This window comes from Manacus vitellinus, unplaced genomic scaffold (assembly GCF_001715985.3).
Source record: "Manacus vitellinus isolate BGI_N305 unplaced genomic scaffold, ASM171598v3 scaffold_2_pilon, whole genome shotgun sequence".
NCBI classification, from domain to species: domain Eukaryota; kingdom Metazoa; phylum Chordata; class Aves; order Passeriformes; family Pipridae; genus Manacus; species Manacus vitellinus.
The window spans coordinates 9,651,215-9,672,873 of NW_021940208.1; the positions used below are offsets into that span (position 1 = coordinate 9,651,215).

General features: G+C 36.9%; 1 protein-coding gene across 1 annotated transcript in view; it reads right to left on the minus strand.

The window, feature by feature from the left end:
- The window catches only part of TRPC6 (transient receptor potential cation channel subfamily C member 6), an 81,894-nt gene that overhangs the window by 28,610 nt on the left and 31,625 nt on the right, over positions 1-21,659 (minus strand). Inside the window, 1 exon segment of the mRNA XM_018070985.2 lies at positions 3,179-3,953. Coding sequence (XP_017926474.2) covers positions 3,179-3,953 — 775 coding nt within the window.

A 21,659-nucleotide genomic window follows, 5' to 3' on the forward strand; every position in this document is an offset into this window, starting at 1 on the left:
TATACTGAAGCAACATGGGTTTAGATTACATATTAGGAAAAAAATCTTTACTATAAGAGTGGTGAGACAGTGAAGTAGGTTGTCCAGAGAGGATTCCCCATCCCTGAAGATCTTCAAGACCATGTTGAACAGGGCTCTGAGTAACCTGGTCTAGTGACAGGTTCCCTGCCCTTGGCAGGGAGGTTGGAACTATATGATCCTTTAGGTCCCTTCCAATCCAAAGCATTCTATTATACAAAACTAAATTAAATGGTGTTCAGAAAATCCTGAAGATCTCAGAATTACTTGGGAAGCCTGAATTAGCTATTTGCTACAGAAATATTCCTATACTGTGATTGACACATCTCTCCAGTTTAGCACTGACCCTTTCTATTGTCTCTGAGGAAGATCTGGGAATTATCTGTGACACTGGTTGCTGTAGGCACTCACTTGAAAGTTCCCCTGCAACAATACCCCATCAGCACTATAAAAATAGGTGACTGTTATAACAGTGTATTACAAAAGTTCAATTTCCATTTAGGTAAGGTTTGAAATACTTCAAGTGGCTAAGGCAAACCCCAGGTGGAGCTAAAGATTTGCCATGCCCAGCTAACCTATGCACTAAAAATATGCTTGTTCTGACTACACTAACACGTGTAACCCATTTTTATGAAACTCACATTTTAATGCAGCAACTACACTATCCAGGTATTTGTAGCAAACTCCTGAAATAAAGCAAGGTTAACAATTTTTAGATAAATTGCTGCAAGCAGGGATATGAGCTTGCAGGAGCTCACACACAAGCTAGCTCACACTCAGTAAAGCTGACAGCATCCATTTCCTGTAACTTGCACATGCTTGTACTGCCTCCTCTGAAACTAAGACAGGTATTTTGCAGTCAAGTCCCTAGCCTGTCTAGATATTGTAAATGTTAATCACTTATCAAAATTGTAAATGTTAACTCTCAATAATTCACGTATAAATGTGAATGGTCTTTAATATTTATCCAGAACCACCACAGGATTTTAGTACCTATAAAAACATTCCCTAAAGACCTTATGTTGCCTGCTCCTGGTGAAATCTTAAATTAAGGGAGAGTTAAATTTCTGTGTTGCCTACTGCTCCTGCTCCTCACAGTTTCTATCCACCTCCACTCTACTAAAGAGTATGTATGTTCCCAGCAGAGCCTGGATGATTAATGCCCAGTAATGTGGAGCTACTCTGTCTCTCATCTAGCCTCCTGTTTCTGCTGAGGGATAGTACCTCAAAATCTCTGTTGAAACTCTTTATACAACACTGCATTAGCAGTTAATCTCTAATTTTCGAGAAAGCAACTGAAACAAAAGAGGAACTAGAAAAAAAGAAGTCCTTGAAGAAAGACCTTATGGCGCTTCAGAGCAGGCTGTAGAAGCTTGCTCTGTGATCCAGCCCACCTGTTCTCACCTGTGTACTTCATTCCCTGCCTGGTGGTACCAGGGACAGTGTGTTCCCAATTCATCCCTCTGACTGTGTATTGCAGCATACATTTGAAAGACAGTTCTTGTTGATTATTCCAGATGATGATTTTATTTATCTTTATAATAATCTTAGTTTGTGTCACTCCAACTGTGGCAAAGGGAGCTATACAGTTCCTACGAATCAGACATGTTATTTATCTCAACATAGCTGTGAACTTAACAGGCTGCATTTATGGTGTATGCAAAATGGTTTTCTGTTCTGTTCTAAATTTACTCCTCTTTAAGTTAATCAACTCCTTTTGTTCCCATCAGCAGCTGCTAAAGAGAAAGAAATGAGTGTGTGGTTTAAATTCTCTCCTCTGAATTGTATATGAAAGCAGTGGATGAAATCTCAGCCCACTGAGGTCCTAAGGATTTCTGTCAGGGACTTCATGAGGCAGATATGCATCCTCTGCATTAAGCTGAAATGGTCCTCCGATCTTTTTTTTATTGATATAAAATAAAAATTCTCCTCTGCTCCAATTTCCGATGTTTAGCTGTTTTTAAGATCATCTTGCACATTCGTTCTCCTTACTTTCCCTCTCCAAGAAATATTTCTGCTTCTTACAACAGATTGGTGCCATAAAGATACCCTTATGAACACAACTCAGGAGTAATTCATTCAGAACTTCAGCATCTCAGATCACGTTGGCTAAATCGAGAAAGGTTCAGCGCCTTGTGAACTGTGTCACTGCTAAGATGAACATCAAATATTGATCATACCAACTTCAAACTCTTCCTAACATAATGTTGAAAATTATTCTATATACTGCTTTGGAGGGGGTTCATCTCCTGCTAGTGAGGTCTATATAATAGCATCTGCTTTCAACAGGATCACATAAGGCAAACCCAGTCTAAGTGATTTTAGCTAACCTAAGTCATAATTAACAATGGCAATGTTTGCACAAAGCCTGACTTTGCATTTACTGAGAGAAGGAAAGTTACATTCTTACTGTCCTAACACAAATGAACTGTGGAAAATATTTCTGTAGGTTGTGCACCTACATAACAAAAAAAATGAACCAAAGAACACTCACGCTTCAAGTCTCAACTAATCACACTTTTTTTCAAAATCATGCATTTGTAAAATATTACAAAATTCTTTATAACACTGAAAAAGTCTTTAATGTTAGAGATTTCCCATATAACGAACCACAAGTAAGTAAAAAAGAGGAAGAAGCCACTAGAAATACCAGAAAAAAGAAAGCGGGACATTAAAAAAGGAGAAGGATGTTTATTTAGAGTCCTTTTTTGTGAATAAATGCAAAACTTTGTGAGGAATGAGAAAGCTTCCAGTCCAATTATGAGAAAATAATGAGAATCTGCAAGTGTTTAATGGAATCATGCAACTTGTCTTGCCAAACAGTACCAAAGGGTACCACTTTAGTCTCCTCTTTCCCCTGCCCTAAGACAGCTTCAGCATGGGTTTGAAGGGCCTCCTTTACTATCCTGCCTAATAGGAAGTAGAAAATTAGTTCACTGGCACATTCTACACAAGGATCAAGAATTACACTCAACACACAGCAATAAGACATTCCCAAAGATTTAAATACTCCATTGATTAAACAATTATATCTTTTTCCAAATTATTGTGCTGATTTATGAAGATAATGCTGATCTCTTACTGCTCAAGGAATGGGAGAAAAACCTTTGACTGAACTTTGCAATTCTGTGTCTGTCAGAATCAGTATCCTTCTACTCACCTTGAACTCTTTCTCTATGTTGGCAAGCACAGCCAGCTCATTGCTGAGCTCTAAGGCAGTCATTACAGGGTCTTCACTGGACAAAGACAGATAAGCAGGGCTGGCCAGACCTTTGTAGGCATTGATTCTGGATCTGGAATGGCTGAAAGAGTCATGTTTCTGTTTCTGATTGCATTCACTGCACTTGCAGAAATAGTCATGTGGCCTATCGATCCTAGCTCCTTTTCTCAGCAGAGTGTGGACAATTTCATACTCATGGCAGTGAGCAGCCAGAATGATTGGTGTAACATCATGGGAAAACCGTGTACCATCTTCATCATATGCATAGAAGTCATCTTGCTGGAGCTCTGACTGGCTAGGACTCAGTGCAAGCCTCTTGCCTTCGGCAAAAGCAGGATGGTTTAGGATGGCTTCCACTATCCGAACGTAACCTTTGCTAATAGCCAAAAGCAAGGCATCCCCCACCCGAGACAGGTTCTCCTTCTTCAGCAGAAGTTCTGTGATCTCCAGGTGCTCATTGGCAACTGCCAGCTGCAAAGCGTTCTGTCCCATGTAGTCCACACAGTTCACATTGAGGGAGGGACATTCTTCCAGCATTTTGCGAACCACTGGAATATTTCCATATTCTGCAGCATCCAAAAAGCGCTCCTCCTCAAGGGAAAGACTTGTTGAGTGGTCATTAAACATATATGCTGGCCCTCGACTGGCCTGCCTCCTCCCCTTCTCCCGGAGAATGGTCTGTCTTCGTAGAGCTAGTCTGTTCTCGTTGCCTCGGCTGTGTGGAAACAGAAAAATTATCAGTTCAGTTTTATGCAAGGGTATATCCATTTTAAATAATAATTAATACAAATACTTTAAACTTTTATCTTCTGCATATTTTTTAATGCATCAGGAAGACCAGAAACATGGACTTTGATGCACTTTGTAACCACAGTCACTACACAGCCCTGGAATAAGTAGCCAGATACTTTATTCAACAAGAAGAAAAAGCCCTAATCAATCATAATTTAACACTACACTTTTTTCCTTATTTTGTCCTCACAGCTCAGAGTGAAAACAAGCCACAAGATGAAAGGAATCAGCAGTCATAGGATTAGGAATGAGGGATTGCTCAGGACTTCAGGGTTCTGGTTTCTCCTATTCACCCTGATGATGTTTTTCTGTCATCTATAATTGAATGTTCAGTCATAGATTGAATCTGGACAAGATAAAAGCATACAATTACACTGTCTGACATTTCCTACTCCCCATCTCCACCATCCTTTTCATTATTACAGTTCATAACCTTGATATACTATTTATTCCTTCACTCAGTAGCTTGCCAACACATCCTGCTGATTCTCGATTCACAATACTTCTGAAATGTTGTCCAGCCTGCTACTACTGAAACCCTCAACCATTCCTAACCTTTTATAGTAATTATTAATTACTTCATTAATAATTATTTAATTATTAAAACATAAAGGGAACTATATCAAAGTTAAGTTTATTCAGGAATGCTATGAAGTATGTTACATTCTCTTTAACAAGAAGCAAATCCAATTCGCAACTGCTATTATTTCGGTCAACTAAGATCCCAATCCTGAATAGAAATTCAGTTGTGAATAATTTTCTCTTTTAGAATTACTCTGCTAAACTACATAATATTCACCACAACTTCATCTTTTTTTCTCATTGAATAGTAGCTTAATGATTCTTTACATGCATATGCTCAAACACACTTCATTATATTCAGTATTTCCCATAAAATACTAACCATGAGCAATATTTTATTCATTAACTACTTACTAATGAATATGAATTTAAATGTCTATATTTAACTTTAGTATAAACTTCCTTTTTTTTCCTCTTGCCTTCTCAGTTCCAGAGATACAGTTCTCTGCAGCACTGCAAATGCTTCAAATTGCCAAAATCTTACATATAGAAGGAAAAGTTTTGTGTAAGATAGTAATAGGTATGGAATGTGGAATATATCTCAACAGACAAGAGTAACAGTCAATGTAACAGGACTAATACTGTGCTGCAATGGCAAGTTTACAGCCTTGGTTTGCACTATGTCGGTCATTTCACGTTATGGAACCATGTTAGATCCCATTTTCTACTCCTTGAGATTTCTACAAAGGCTGTCTCAGTTCCTACATGTTCAGAGCATATGAGAGAGCATGAATATATGCTAGTGTCTAACAGACGGATATGCTATATGGTTGGCTGAAATTTTTCCATGCATATTTCCAGATATTTTAAAAAGTATATTTATATTTGTTGAAAAGACAGCCTTTGGAGAGGTTTCACAGAAAACATGAAAACTAAATGAATGAAAATTTTACTGGCATTCATGACATTATTGGTGCCAAAACCTGAGATTCACTAAATAGAAGCCAGTCTGTTGTTATATCTACAATTATTTGACTGGAAATGTGTGTCATAAATTGGAACAGGGATGAAATGCTACGAAGGAGAGATCACAACAGAGAAAGCAGACACCAGGGTTTCCAGTTTTCAGAATTATATTTTAAAGGACTCTAATGTGGTTCTGAACAGTTTTTTCACACACAGAATATGACAGTGTACTACAGATGAGGTGAAAATTGACTGGGTGTCAGGAAAGAGAAGGAAGCTAAAGGCATGAAGGTGCAGGGAAGAGGGGAATGAAAGAGAAAAGAATGCAAGGGGAAATTTCCAAACCTTATGGGTTTTAAGATTTATGCACTGAATAACTCTTAAGAGATGACCATAGCAACACCACAGGGAGACAAGGAGACAACTTCCCTAACTTCTGTAAGAGAGTCAGTGTTCAAAAAATAAAGAATTTAACTACACCAATTAAGTTAATCCTACAGTCAAGGGTTTTAACCGGGCTGTCTGTTTCCTGAGTTTTATAGATTCCTAGAAAAAAGAGGCTCAGAGTAACAGTCATAAAATTTTCGGAAAAAAACATCAAGTTGATGCAGATCAACTGATCAGAACTGATTTTCATTCACCATTGCCATTGTTTATCCAAACTGTGCAATGTGTGGGAAAAAAAAAAAGTCATTTTCATAGTGAAATTAACGAGAGCTAAAGAAAAAACAAATAATGCATAGTGTAGTTACGTGTCTTGTACATGTATGTATGTTGCTACCAAATTTAACTACACATGGTTGGATTTTAGAGCTTAATTGATAAAAATGAAAGTTTCTCTAATGCAAAAGAACTAATTGATAAAACGTGAACACAAAAACTTTGTACTGCTTTTAAAACTTCCAACAAATCTGATGTCACAGAAATACTCTGAATTGTGAAATATAGCAAGCTTACAAGATTCAACACATATATACAGGATATAAAATAGAAAGCATATAGCTTTTTATCTGTGCTCCATTTCTGTAGTTCACAGGATCTGCATTTAAGACTAAGTTTAGTTTAATGAGGTCAATCTCTCAAACTTCTGCAGTCAGTAAAGGTAAACTGAGATACCTTTACATGAGATCAGGATTCAGAGCAGGAACTCCACCTCTTTGTACATAAGGAACCGCCTATATCATGGTTAACATCATCAACATAACACTAGATACATTATGCTTATATTACCCTCAGATAAATAGCCTAAAGTCCTCACATCTGCTGAACTCATAATAACATGACTGTACTGCTTATCCTTCTGATTCTCACTTTTGACAGAAGCAGTGAGACAATACATATGCATGCAAAGATGGAGTTAGGAAAGCTTAAGTTCAGCTGGAGTTAAAAGTAGCAAAGAATGTGAAGAGCAGCAAGAAAAGCTTTCTGAAAACACACTAGAAGCAAATGTAAGACTAATGGAATTCATGGGCGCCCACCATTTGCAAAGCCCCAAACTCACTCAGCAAGTTTCTTAAAGGGGGCTTGAGTACTCCCTGAGGCAGGTGCAAGGAAGAATGTGACTCAGGAGGTTAAAAGACAAACTTTTTACTGGCAAACTATAAAAAATAAGGGTACTTGGCAAATTCTAAAGCAACATTCAATCAAAATAAACCATTTCACAAAGCATTGACTTAATAAACTCTAAGTTACCCAGATTTTGAGAAGAGGAAAAAAAGGGAGAAGGAGAGAGACAAGGGAAAGATGTAGCTACTGTCTTGGTTCCAGTGTGGTCTCAGCTGGTATAAAATCCAAGACAATAGGGACATTACACATGTATACTTGCACAATTGCTTTTGTCTGCTCTGGTCTCTTGGGGCCCTCCCCTCAGGTGGGGTTTTCGGTATGCCAGTGGCTATTAGCCTTTCTGGGCTGGACTAGAGCCTCCAGGGGAGGGCTGTGAAGCAGTGCACCATCCCACCTACACAGAACTTGCCCTGCCCTACCCCACCACCCTCACTTAAGTTGTTTTGAGCCAGTGATCATTTTCTGCAGTCTCTCACACTGTTCAACTGACTGCAGTGCTTAAAACTGAGGCAAAGAAAGCACTGAGTACCTCAGTCTCACCTGTGTTCTTTGTCACTGGGTCCACCTGCAATAATCAACCTGTGGTGGTGAACTGACTCAATACACAGACAAAAACTGCAGTTCATTAAACACTTTCTCTTTCATTTTTTAAATAATGGAAACAGATTATATGTCTATTCTAGCAATACATTCAGTATGATTTATCAAAACAATAGTGAAGAATACTTAGAATTAGCTTCATCTAGTAGCACTTCCCCTTTCCTTGCATGCATTTAGAAGAAAATCATTGCTTAAATGGAGGATTGAGTATATACATTCCTTAGATAGTAGCTCATCTTCTGGATTAGAACCTATTGCAGAAAGAAATAGATTTTTGCATTGTTTGCTGGACATGTATACTGTAATGCACATCTGATGCACACTTCTAGAATCTCAGCGTAATCCACTTTCCTTGCATCAATATATTTTATAGGTATGAAATAAATTTCCTGGTTTGTCCATTTATAATTACAGTTAGTTAAAGTTAATGGTCTGTAATGAAAACTGGTTCTTGCAGCATGAGACCATAAATATGTTTAATTGTAATAAAGAAAACTAAATTTTATATGATACTTGATTGCCTCCAAGAGCAGGGAAAGGAATTTGACGATCCGAAAGATTATGTTCAGTCCTGTTGTATTCTGATGTTCTTACATTTATTTCAACATTACTAAATTCCTTCCAGTCCATTTTTTATTAAAACGATGCCCATGTTACCATCTATTGTCACAGATGGTGACCATGTAAGTCTTAAAGCCATTTGAAACCTCATCCTTCCCAGACTTTAACGTTTGGTTGCAACACTATTAATGCACTTTTGGGCAGATAAGGTCTAAATGACTGTACTTACTACCAAAGAGCCAGTATAACCAAGCCTGGAATAGTGTCAGCATTTTGGATATCATATTACAGGAATGAGTTCTACAAAATAAGAAATTAAATGCAAGAGAGCAGCAGAGGTCACACATTCTCTACTGTATTTGCCACTTTAAGCATAATAAGATTGATTTTGTCAATTATACAGGATGGTACCCATCTCATTTCTACCACAGGATCGGTACAATTCAAGTATAAATTAGTCATTTTGATCTTCTCCGTATATAAAGGAGAGACATTTCTTCTACCTCCTCTTTAAATTGAGCACCTATATTTTTCCATTGTTTCAAAATGAATTTTATCTAATCAGCGATTTGGTGAGATTAAGGCCTACTTTAATGAGTAGACTTTAGCAGCAATATAGAGCACAGAAGGATGATGGAGTCAAGTCCTTACAAGTACAGATACCACCTCAAACAATTCTCATTAAAATATCAGATTCCGTCTCAAAGGAAATTGCTGTCTTGCTGAAATTTTATTTTCTCTCACTAATCCCACTTAAAGGCTAATCTTGAATTTGACTGTTGAAGTATTCAGAATTATCTAGTTTTCGGCCAAAATTTAAAAATCATCAATTTAGATCTATTTTATTCAAATTAAGTAGCACTTTCCCCCACTTTCCCCTGACAGTGGTTACCTACAACAAACACACAGTAATCATGTCTTCTCTCAACCTTTATTTTGCTGAGCTACATTAAGCTCATCTCCTTTCCTGCTACAGCCATACAGTTAAATCTGCCATAGAACAAAAACCTGTCTGAGTAGAACTTTCTAAACTTAAAATACAGTAATCCCTTGTGTCAGTGTTTGCAGTAAAATGATTAGACACCTTGTTTTTTATGTGGTGTGTCTTTAGCTATCTCTCCGGTGGACTTACATCCAAGAAATCATTTAGGCATCACAATTCCTCTGTGAGCCACAGATGTCTACTGCCTTTGCTCAGTTTCCTTAATCAGGTGTCAGACAGTGAGTTTTGGGATTATGAACTGAAAGAACTGTGCTGGAAGATCTGATTTTGACCCTGAACTCCCTTTGAGGACGTAGACTGTCATTACAAAGAGTTGTGGAGCTGGGAAAGTTTGGACATGGGAAACAACTGTGAGCATCCACAGCACTATAATCCAAAGTAAAATACTTTTTAGAAGAGTTTGCAGCAGCTGCTAGAAGCTGAAAAATCTTGCATAGTAACAGGGCAGCTCCTCCTCTTCTTCCTGTACTCACAGAGAAGAGTTTATTATGCTCTAAACTTACCATATAAGAATACTCCATTAAAACACTTAAACTCGAGGTTTGGCTTCCCTTCAGAAGTTTATTAGCTTTAGAAGAAGACTATACAACTTCTCAGGAAATCAGAACACACAAACTCCCAAAATCCAGCTTTGGTTCTATCTATAAAGACCATGCTTTAGTAAGAGACTACACTGAAGTCCCTTAGTTGAGTATATTAATGCAAAACAAGGCGTAAAGCCTGTAGTTCTCATGAAGAGAAAACAAATATGTACTCATGTACACTGCCAGCAATGCAAATCTACAGGTTAGAAGCAAGCAAGTAGATAAGGGGGCAGAATTCTAAAGAAAAAAAGTCAGAGGGATAAATACTCTCAAAGCAAACTAAATAAAGTAGAATTATGTTGGTATACTGGTTTAATCACAAACTCCTCCATCTTGTGAAGGTCAAGAATTTTGAAAATCAGCCAGTGATTTTCAAATCAGTGTGACAATAGTATCCACTCCTTGTTCAAACTCAAGTACACAGCTGAAACAATGTTGAAACCATTAGTAATCACTTCTCAACCAACCGTGTGCGCAAGCTTCCATAAAACTTGAAAGGTCATGAACCTGTTTTTACAAAAAAAGGAAAAAATACCAATGTAAACTAAATTAATAATTTTCAAATTTAATTCTCATATGCTGTTGGTAAATTGTCGATAATTAGTAATTAGCTAGGAGAACAGATAAGAAGTAATACCAAACAAGACCATCAGCACCAAACATGCAAGAATAAATTAGCTAGAAGTAGGAAGCATAATATTATAAATATATTACAAATATATTATACACATATATAAATATATTATAAATAATTTCCAAAACATGTATTTTATAAAATTACTAATAGAGCTTTATAAAATAATAGCTGCATATATAAAATTAAGTAATATATACTTAGTCCAACCAGAGATAGGATGAGAGCCTAGACAGACACGCGGTCTCAACCTCTATACAATTCCATGCTATGGGACAGAAAGTGACAGTCTGTAGAAAGGAAGATTAGACTGAAATTCTAAATATAAAGACAGGGAACATCTTGAAACAAGTACCTGAAAACGCTTAGATTTTCCATCCATTTGCATGAGGATCCATGATTCCCCCTTAACCCAGAGAATATGGCGGTAAATTGTAAGTGGGGTGTAAGTAACAAGTGAAAACTGTCTCTGGACATTTACAATAAAATTTACAAATAATCAGTGACAGTGACTGTGTTAGAAGTAAGAAAACCCTGTAATGAATATCTCTTAAGTATTTAATTTTGTAGCAGACAAAAAGTACATATAAGAGTAATTTTACTCACATGGGGCTTTTATCAGAAGATGCACATCCAACACAAAGTATGAAATATGTCATCTTTAAGACTTTTATTTGAAATTTTGGTGGAAACTGATGTGTCTTCTGCGACTGTCCTGGAGACTCTTCTGAGACCTGGACTGTCAAAGGTTTTTGTTTACAGACTGCTGAGAAGTGTTTTCTCCAAGCTGATTGATTATGTTGTGCAAAGCTTTTATACAGAAGCAATTAAAACAATTATGTTTTAGAGAGTCTTTCATCAATCACAGTCTGTGAATCTGAAAGGGTAATGGTCTGACAAACATTTTCTTCAGCAAATAACAGAAGATTTTTCTCTCTCTCCTGGAAAGTAGGTTAGTGGCTATCTAATGGTTGGTGCAGCAAAGCACCCAAAATAAGGCAAACAAGCACTTCACAGGCTCATTTCACTTGTCATTCATTCACCATAATTTTTACCCTCGAGTAATAAAACCAGTAGCTGCTAACCACTGAAATGGGAATGACAAGTAAACAGAAATATTAAGGGAAATGATTACAGAAACAGTGTCTGGAGAAAAATGGCCCAAGGAGGAAAGGTAACCTGGAAACGTGTAAGTGAGTCTGCCTAAAGGAGATTTATCAGAAACAACAAAGAAAAGAGCACTCTGATTGCTTGCAGCTTTTAAACAGAGAAATGAGATTTTAAATTCTTTCCTAAAAATAAAAAAGAAGAGAGTGTTTTACCAGCTCAGAGACTTTTATACACCATACTTACAAGGGACAGAAAACAGAGCAGATTAAACAGAATAGGATGGTAAGGTAGATGAAGTGACGAAATGGGTTGAGACTGCTTAGTATGGAGTGTCAAAAGACATCTTTTTATTTTATTATCCCTTTCTTTGAGTATTACTATAATTTTAAGCCTTAAAAACATGGAAAATTCCATAAAATACTATGGGGCTGAATCTCGTAGGTCTGAAGATCAGGTTGTATCTGAGCACATGCATAATTTCATGTTGGCTGCTGAAAACATTTGACAATAAACTTTAAATATAACATTTGAAGCCTAATTTTAGTATCATTGCTGAGAAACTAAATTCCTATTTTCCAGTAGTTGATCATGCTCAGAATTGTATCTAGCTATGTCTGCAAAGCTAGCTCCTTTCTAATACCTGCTCAAATATTTTTCCTCAACTGTAAAAAAAGCTGAATGCATTCATCTTTTAAAACACACTTTAATTTAAGTGTAATTGCCTATTTTCACAGTTTATTTGATCAATATGTTACTCTGAGGTTGTTTAAAGATAGGAAGCATTTTGTTTTTCTGGAGTGATTCTTGCAGAGTGTGGCAAAGAATACTGGTGTGTGTCCACCAGAGGGAACACCTTACTAAGCTTGGTACTTGATAACACTACTGTCTCCTGCCAGACTCAGCATCTCAAGCAAAAACGTATAGTACCAAATTCCTTACATGTTCTCCAGGAAGTTCCTTTTGGTACCCACAGCATAGCTGGTGTTACATCCTCTACCCTTCTGGTACTTTACTGGTTTCAAAACAGTGAAACAAAGATCAAGCAGTCTTACTAATTCAAGTTAAAGTTAGTATTTTATCTACAAGACTGGGGAAATAATAGAAAAATTAGGAGTAAATGAAATACAAAGTATGACTTTAGCATAAATTAACAGCTAGCTACTTTGTTAATTTGTAGTTTTTATTTGGAAAATCTAAAGTACATCACAGTCTTCACTACCAGGCTTTTACAGAAGTATCCCATTTACAGCATATTCTAAGGGTTATGTTAAATTCTGTATTCCTACAGTCTTATGCATAGACATTTTGAGATGAAGTAAATAATTATTCAATTCTGCACATATCTATATGGCTTGGGAGTTGGGGCTAAAAACAATTTGTACAGGTCTATCTGAGCTTGTATGTTTGTAAATTTAATGTCCTATGCCTTGTTCCTTCCTCAGTTTTCTGGCAATGTGGCAATGGACTGTATTTGGACCAAGGGTTGGACTTGATGATCTCAGAGGTCTTTTCCAACCCAATTGATTCTATGATTCTATGATTCTAATGTCTCGCTTTGTCATTGCAGCTATTGCAGCTGATGATTCTTTTTGAGGTTACTTCTGTTAGTTCTGGAACTATTTCCCCTTTCAGAAACTCAGTTTTCTAATCAAGTACTTGCTGTCCATTTTAAGCCGTCTTTTACAGAGCTATTAATACTGTACAGTATAGGTGCTGTGCAAGCAGTCTGCTGTGTTCACAATCTCTGGTGAGTTAAAGGCTTTCATTCCTCACCTCACTATAAGCTATTAGGAAGACTACTGTAGATAACAATTGCTAGGTGACTGGTTGCCTCATGCAAGCTTCTCCTTTCCATTACAGATCACTGGGGTTTCTGTGTTAATAAGCTACTGCAGTTAGCAATCTAAAAATTCAAAGTCTGACTTCATCTGAGATGGCAATTTAAGTTCCATTTGTTTACCTAGATATGGGCCCCCTGAAAAGGTACATCTAGTTCATATAAGTTCCTCCCCTGAAATTTCCATAACTCCTATCATTATTACCATCATAAGATTATTCTCAACGACTTGTAGATTAAATCACCAAAGCTAATAGGTCACGTTTTTTTAAATGAAGCTAAAACTTTGTTCAGTTAGAAGGATCACAATCAATATAATGGCTGTAACACAAACACAGCTGGTTGTCTATGACAAACATGCCTCTATAAACAGAACATTATTACATTAGTAATGAAGTAGCAGACATCAACACCATATCCCTTGTTATTTTCTCTGAGTTCCTTAGGAACAAAGTGACAAGAAGTTCAAACAAAAGCAAAACCCATTTCTCTCACAGATCGTTGGAACATTACACTACCACGTAGCACGTGCTTTAGTGCTGTGTCCCACTGGTTATAAATAAAAGCACTTAAAATAGAGTGTGGATACTTGTACCAATGTTAAAACTGATAAAAATAAAGCAAAATTTTATTATATACAAGCAACTCCCCTGTTGGAAACTCTAAGATTCTTAAAGAGAAACTATCTTTCAAACAAAAAATTACAGACAAGGTTCAATGTTTTATTTATCCAAGTCAAAACTTGTTACACAAAATGTTGATCCCATAGAGATTGAGGGACAAATGCAATTTCTTTGTTTTTTATCTTCACAAGGATTAAAATAAATTTCTATTCAACTTAACAGGTCAATTCCTGTACTGTCACAATTTACATGGTGCAGTAGTTTTGCTAACTGCTTAGTAAATTAGGTCAGGATGCTGTTTCATGTGCATTCTTGCAGAAACACTCCCAACACAGTGCTGTGCTTTGGTTGCTCATTGCTACTGTCGCATCGTGTCATTCGATATTCTGACAGAAGTGCTGGGGCATCTCCATGTTGACCCCAATCAGGGAACTCATCTAAATGAATAATAACCTTTCTGAAATAAACACCCATCCATGCCCCCCCCCCAAAAAGAAAAACCAAAACAGTGCTTACTCTAAGCTCAGATCTTCAACCTGGTTTATTATATAGATGCAAACCCTTGCATTGGACCATGGTGGGGGGTAGTGTGAGGACAGGAATCAGTGTCAGGGAGCAAGAAGAGAGGGATACTTGATTCTTGTGGTGACAGTGCCTGTTAAGGTCACCCTAAAGTATACGGAAATCTATAGACTAATGCTACCTAACAAACATCTACAGTAATACTGGTCTGTACCATGAAGAGTACTGTCTACCAAGTTGCTTAGTACAACTTTGTGTTTTTCTTGTGCTCCCCCTTTGTACATTGAATTACCCCATTTTGAGCTGTTTCTCAGAACAATAGGCTATGATGCAAAAAATTGGGGTTTTTTTTCAATCAATATTTTTCATTCACTCATCAAGTGATCTATCTACGATGATGATGAAGTGACTAGATAGATGACCTAGAAGACAGGTGAACAACAGAACAGACAATGTAACTGCATGTGGATTTTGTCTATCAAGCTCTGGTTTGTGCTTGCCCATGTCACAACCATATAAACAGAACCTGGGCATATTATTTATATTTAAATCAGTAATAGTGGTACTTCAGCTGAAAAACCTGAAAAAGCAACCCTGAAAGCAACTATATCTCTAGTTTCAGTGAATCCTAAACAGAAAGCAGGTTGAAACCTATGTGTTCAGAAGGTCCAGGTTATTTTCTCAACATTTAATGCCTTACTGTCTGCTCACTGTCTATAGTTCACAAACAAGATGCTTGCAGTCAGTGCCCTTCTCTGATTCTCTGCCCCAAGGACTGCTCATGCACAGCTCTCTTGCTCAAACCTCTGAGTCATCTTAAGGTAACTACTGAAGTGCTATGGAGGACTCAAGAGATCTGTCAGGAGCTTATAAAGAGCAAAGCCCCATTTACACACATGCATACACACACCTTCTCTCTAGAGAGCATATGCAAATGAACTGAAAGAACAATGTATTTAAAATTATCTGGCAATGCAAGATTATGCTTCTATAGTGTGTATTTTCCTTCTGCCGCTCCTTCTTTGATTTTGACCACACATAGACATGTTTTCAAATAGCACTGATGACTTATACTGCCCATTCTCCATTTTCTTTTTTCCAGTAACAAGAACAAGCACAGTCTGTAACTCTTCCCTACAAAAGAAATTGAAGAAAAGAGAGTAGCAAGTAAATTAGCAGATAACTGGTTCAAGACAAGCCAAAGGAGGTGCAACCCCATACGGTGCAGTTAATATGGGGAACTTGCCACACAATGCTACAGGTGCTAAAAGCTAACAATAGGTTCAAGGGGCAACTAAACAAATTCAGCAAACAGAAATCCACTACTGGGATTAAATACCAAGTCTCTGAAGTATCTCAGCAGTAAACTGCAGGAAGGTAGGGAAGTATGGCTTTTTGTCTTCACTGGTTTTATAATCTCTTTTAGACATTGCTTTTGGCCTCTGTTGGAGAAAGGATACTGTGAGGTCTGTAATTTACCCCTTTTATATATCTTTTTATATGCAGAATCATGTGCATATCTAATCATGTATATAATTATGTATAGGTTCCTGACTGAAAAGGTTTTCTTGAACCAGAAGTAGAACTGAGAAAAATTAGTAGTTTGTTTTTTGAATCCTTTATAGTGGGCAGAAAGATTCAGTAAATGTACTCCCATGCCCGTAGCTGTTTGCATAGCCTACTGCAGACTCTAACAGCTTCTGTTATAATCTGCTCTGATCCCCATGGCAGCAAAGAGCACTGCACTGGATTTGTGTAGCAAGGTTTTGATAGTGGGGAGGCGGGACAAAAGGTTAGCTTCTGTGAGAAGTTGCCAGAAGCTTCCCTTATGTCCCACAGAACCAATGCCAGCCATCTCCAAGACAGACCTGCCACTGGCCAAAGTCAAGCCCATCAGCAATGGTGACAGTAATTGCTGAGTGATCTCCCTGTCCTTACCTCAACCCACGAATCTTTTGTTATATTTTCTCTTTCTCATCCAGCTGAGGATGACAGCGACAGAGTGACTTGGGTAAGAACCTACCATTCATCCAGGGAGAGCCCACCACAAGTACATAGCATTGGCATATTCTCTACAGTTTTAAGGCTGTTGAGCTTATCCTGAGAGGTGACAGCTTTCCTATTTGTGCCTCATAAAAAAGAAAAACTCTTCAAAGGACTGTTTCTTTTCTTATTCTCTGACCAGGAATGGAATAGCTTTTGAGCTAGGCCAATAAATTTACTATTTTTAAGTATCACATAGATGTGTACATGTTGTAACAATGTAGCTTAATAAACATTCATTTTTGTATGAACATTTTGTTATGTAAACTTGAGTATGGATAAAGATTATTAAATTAGGCAACATGAACTTACATCTATATACCAGACAAAATTACATATATATATTATATATTTTTACATATATATACAAAATTACATTTGTGTTGCTCCTCTAAAGCCACAATCTATCAGAGAGACATGGAATCTGATTTAGTATAGTGGTAAATTAAGGTTAATGGATTCATGTTTATAAAAATCACTTCACACCTAGGAGAAAAAATACACTCAAGAGATTAGTGCAAATAAATGTAAGGATTTGAAACTGTCCTGAGTTGCAATGTTTCTGGAGAATTTGAAGAACTCAAGTTTTCAGACAGATGCTCTTGATTTCGGTTCCTCTCTAATAATTATCAATGTCTGAAATTAAACAATAGCTTTAAAAGACCCTAACATCTGAGTACAATGTATCAGAAAGATGGGGGATTGACCATTAACTGATTATCTCTGTAGCAGTCCATTCTTCATCAGCAAGTTCCAGGGTTGAAATGTTAAAGTTCAACAGCATGAGCTCTCAATGCTGAAGTAACAGCCTATAAACTCTGCAGAAACATTGATGAACTATGCCAATATCTATCATCCTCTAAATCCCACTCCTCTTGCCTTTGTAAAATCTTATACAACTATGGTTCACAGCTAGAGAAGATGTAAAGCCTCACAGTTCTGATGATCAACCTAACCTCTACCTACAAGAGGAACTAGCTGCAAAAAATGCAGCTGAGGAAAATCTTTCCCTGTGTTCTCCAACTCTAGTTTGAACTTCGAGTCCTTTGAGTCCTTTAAAGTACCTGACAGCACAGTCAGAACCTTTTTCTAAAAGTAGTTACCCTCTTCTGAATAGTACACACCGTAATGAATGAAACATACATTGCATGGTATATATTGACCTTTGGAGGGAAAAAACACAAGAGGTAACTACATGGGGTTTCAGTGAGGTACATTTAATCCCATTTAATAGTGCTTTACTATGTGTAAAGCTTAATGCTGCTGGGACCAGGTAATATTGAAATAAAGGCAGGAAACTTCAGATATCTATTTTAAGGCAACTGAGCGGTTCATACTTACTGGAGCTATGGTTTCAGGCTGTCTGCAGTCAGGGAAATGATACAATCCATAGTCACTAGCTCATATTCCCCAAAGCAAAGAATAAGGGCTGAAAAGGTAGGACCCTTGAGTAATGTGATGCATTTATGAGCTCCAGCAAAATCCCAACTGTGGAACCACACGGGTTAAGACTCCAGATGGCCACAGCTGAACACTGTAGGTAGGTGCAGCATGTAAAAGACAGCCTAAATCTGTGAAACAATGGAAAAGCCTAACTTAGTAGCCTTTAGTAACAGCACTTAATGCAGTATTCTGTTTTGCTTGGTAGAATAGGAAGAACTGTGGAAACTGCACAGAGGTACAAAAAAGGTCCTGGTTGAATATCGTTGACCAGAAAAATGGAAAGCAGAGAGAAAACTCAAGCAATGCTGGGGACGGATATATTTAAGTCATGCTTCAGATATGAAGGGATGTCCTAAGGGGATTAGCATTCTGATAGTAGTAGAGTTGTTATCTGAATCTATTTAAAAATTAATTTCACTTCAGCTTGTAATGCTGCCACATTCAGGAAGACATTTTAAAAGCAGAGAAACTTCAGACACTTGCTAGCATTGCTTCTCTTCAGTTTATTTTAACAGTGCCTTTTTACCAGTCCTTGTTCATTCTGCTGGGTTTTTTTTTCATAAACTGTACTCTGCTTACTGACATGTGATAATTAACCTCATTTGTGAAATGCTTCTTCCCAAGCCCTTTCTTAACTCCTTCATTTATTTTTAAACCAACAGAGACAATATTAGAGACAATATTGTCACCTACTTTATCCATATTCAAAACCTACCAGCAGATATTAATTAATTGTTTTGAAATAATAATATGCAATAAAACTAAAATACTAGAAAAAAAATGAAAAACAATGCACCATTTTTCCCAATACTTTGGGTTCTGGTTTTGTGTGTAACATCAAAGGTATTTAAGGCAGTGATGGGCTGCACTTTACATGATTTGAGCCTAGAAAATAACTGTTAGTAACAATCAACCAAACCAGAACACGCAGAAAAGGTACCCTACTTAGAAATTCCCCAGGGAATATACACAGAGAAAAAGTTGCACAAACAGTGCATGGAGATACACCGGATTCTGGCAGACAGAAAACAATCTACCCGGGTAATCAGGGCTCAAAATCTCTTGCCTTGTAATTGTAAGAAATAAATATAGAGGTTTTACACCTAAACTCCAACAATCGAAATCAATTATATTTTTGGGGAAGAAAAAAAGATCATCTACCATTTCTATTTCTGATACTTTAAAATACAGATGATATGTTTTCTTTCCCAGAGCACATAGTACAATTATTTTCATGATGTAGGACAGTGTTTGTCTCTCCTCTCTGTGCTATTACCACTCTTCAACTGTCTTTCACCTCTGAGACAGAGAGAAGACAAGTAGTATGATAAAATCTGTCTTCTGATAGGAACAAGCTACTGGATTACTCCAACCTTAGCTCCTTTCCATTAGGAAAAGATTTGTCTATGGCTGTTACCAGGCTCCTGACAATGAACCAATATCCTATTTCACCTTTCATTCATCAGCATTTTACCACAGCTCATAATCTCCAGCAAGGAATCTTGACAAGTTATTTAGGAAACATAAATATGCTACCTCTAAGGTATGTTGCACTTATCTCGTGCAACATTTTTATGGTGCTTAGAAAGGACTTCAGAAAACTAACAAGGTATGCTCCCTTGTTTTCAAACTCTCCTGGCTATTGATAAGTAGACGATTTATTTTCAGGGATTCTCCAATTCCTCAAGCCATAGAAACTTCACAATGTTCATACAACAAAAAATTTATCAAATTAAAATATTATAGTCATGCACAGTGTATATAGCTACTTTCCCACAAACCAAACCATTCTTTTCAGCAACAGAATGAAAGATGGCCATTGAAGTACAAGACCTGGAAACACCACAGGCAGAACACAAGCTGTAAGTTTAGGTGGACTTGCCACACAAAGCTTGGATTTACTTTCCACTTTCAAGAATGCCAAATTTCCATTCACATATTTTATAGCAAACAGTGCTAAACCTGTACAAAGAGTAGGTCATCTTCTAGCACTGCTGATAATTTTTAAGTAATAACATGGGTATTATATTAAACCCAGTCATTACTTTTTCTGCAGAGTAAAAAGGGGAATCATTATTCTTCATTAGATTTACTAACCACCTCAAGCAATTAACTTTGAAGACTGTTTAATTAAGCTTATAAAAGAATACATCCACTCCCCATTCCTTTTAAAGCATTCAATTTTCTTGCTCTTGTTTTTGGCTGAGCTTTCACAGATTACTGGTGATACACAGGAATCAGAATATGACAGGTCCCTAGCTGGGTCTTCCTGGTGCAAATTCCCTATTTTACCCACCATCATCCTGAATCTACTTCATGAATATGCCATTGTTGTGGATACAGAGCTGAAGCAGATATATGAAGATTGAAAAGAATCAGTTTGAAATTGCCTCTGCAAGTAAAAGGTGCACTGAAGTATTTCAGACTCAAATTGTATTTGAGAACAACTAAACCACTGCTGTTTGTCTCCATCTCTGTTCTGCTTAGGAGGAGATTTCTCTCCGTATTGTACTAAAAATCTGTCTCTGAATACAAACAATAATTCTACCTAAAATCTATGTGAGTCTTGGTCTTTCAGGAATAAATATGCTTTAGCCATTTTTGGTGAAAATAAATTCACAACTTCAGAAAAAATGTAAAAGACTGGGAAGTAAGGTAATCATGTTCACACAAACTGTCATCAAAAAGGCTTTAAAATATTTAGAAATCTTCTCCTAAGGAGAAGAGTACCACTCAGAGGACTTTGCTGCAACAGGAGTCAGTGGAGTGGCCACTCCACCTCCTTGCTGAGCACTGAGCTTTGACTTTCATTGGTTCATTGGTACGTTGGTTTTTACATGCAGAAAAATTAGTAGATGTCTGATATAATAAATAACAATCACAAAATAAGAAAATAACAAAGTGGAATATAAAGTAGGAGAGAATGAGAAAAAAAAATCCTGTCATTTTTCTCTAGGAGTTTGTGCAATACTTCAATTCCACACTGATAAAGAATATTAAGCAAATGTACTGGGCTGTTTATCTAATAACCTATTCAACTGCTTATTCAACATTAATCAAGTTGTTCACTAGTCCAGGTTCATCCTGAATTGCTTTTTCTTGCAGTAAGCAGAGAAAGTCAGTATTCTAAAGTCTAAACTTTATTACACCAATAAACAAAATCTCATCACATACTACCTGCACACTGCCTGAAGAAAACTTTTCTACAGACACTTAACCTCTCCACATACAAGACAAGCAACAGGAAAATGATCTCTTCTCCAAAAACCAAAGTGAAAGCATTCCAGTACTTAATACTAAGGGGCAAATAAGTATCTGATTATCTCATTTTCAGAAGCAGAAAAAGTCATTCTAATCACCTAGAGGTGTGCTGAATTCAGCTGAAAGAAGCTTGTGTCTGGTGTAACTGTTATCCTTTCCTTACTTTGCCACAAGTCTCATTGCAGCTTGAACCTAGAGTGGTATCTTTGGAAACAGATAAAACTACTTTTCTTATTCACATTTCATTTATACTGTGTATAAATGAATATACATATAAAATGTGTGTATAAAATTTCCCACTCCTTTTTATGTGACCTAAATAAAGAATTCCTGTAAGTAAAGAGTGAGCTTTTC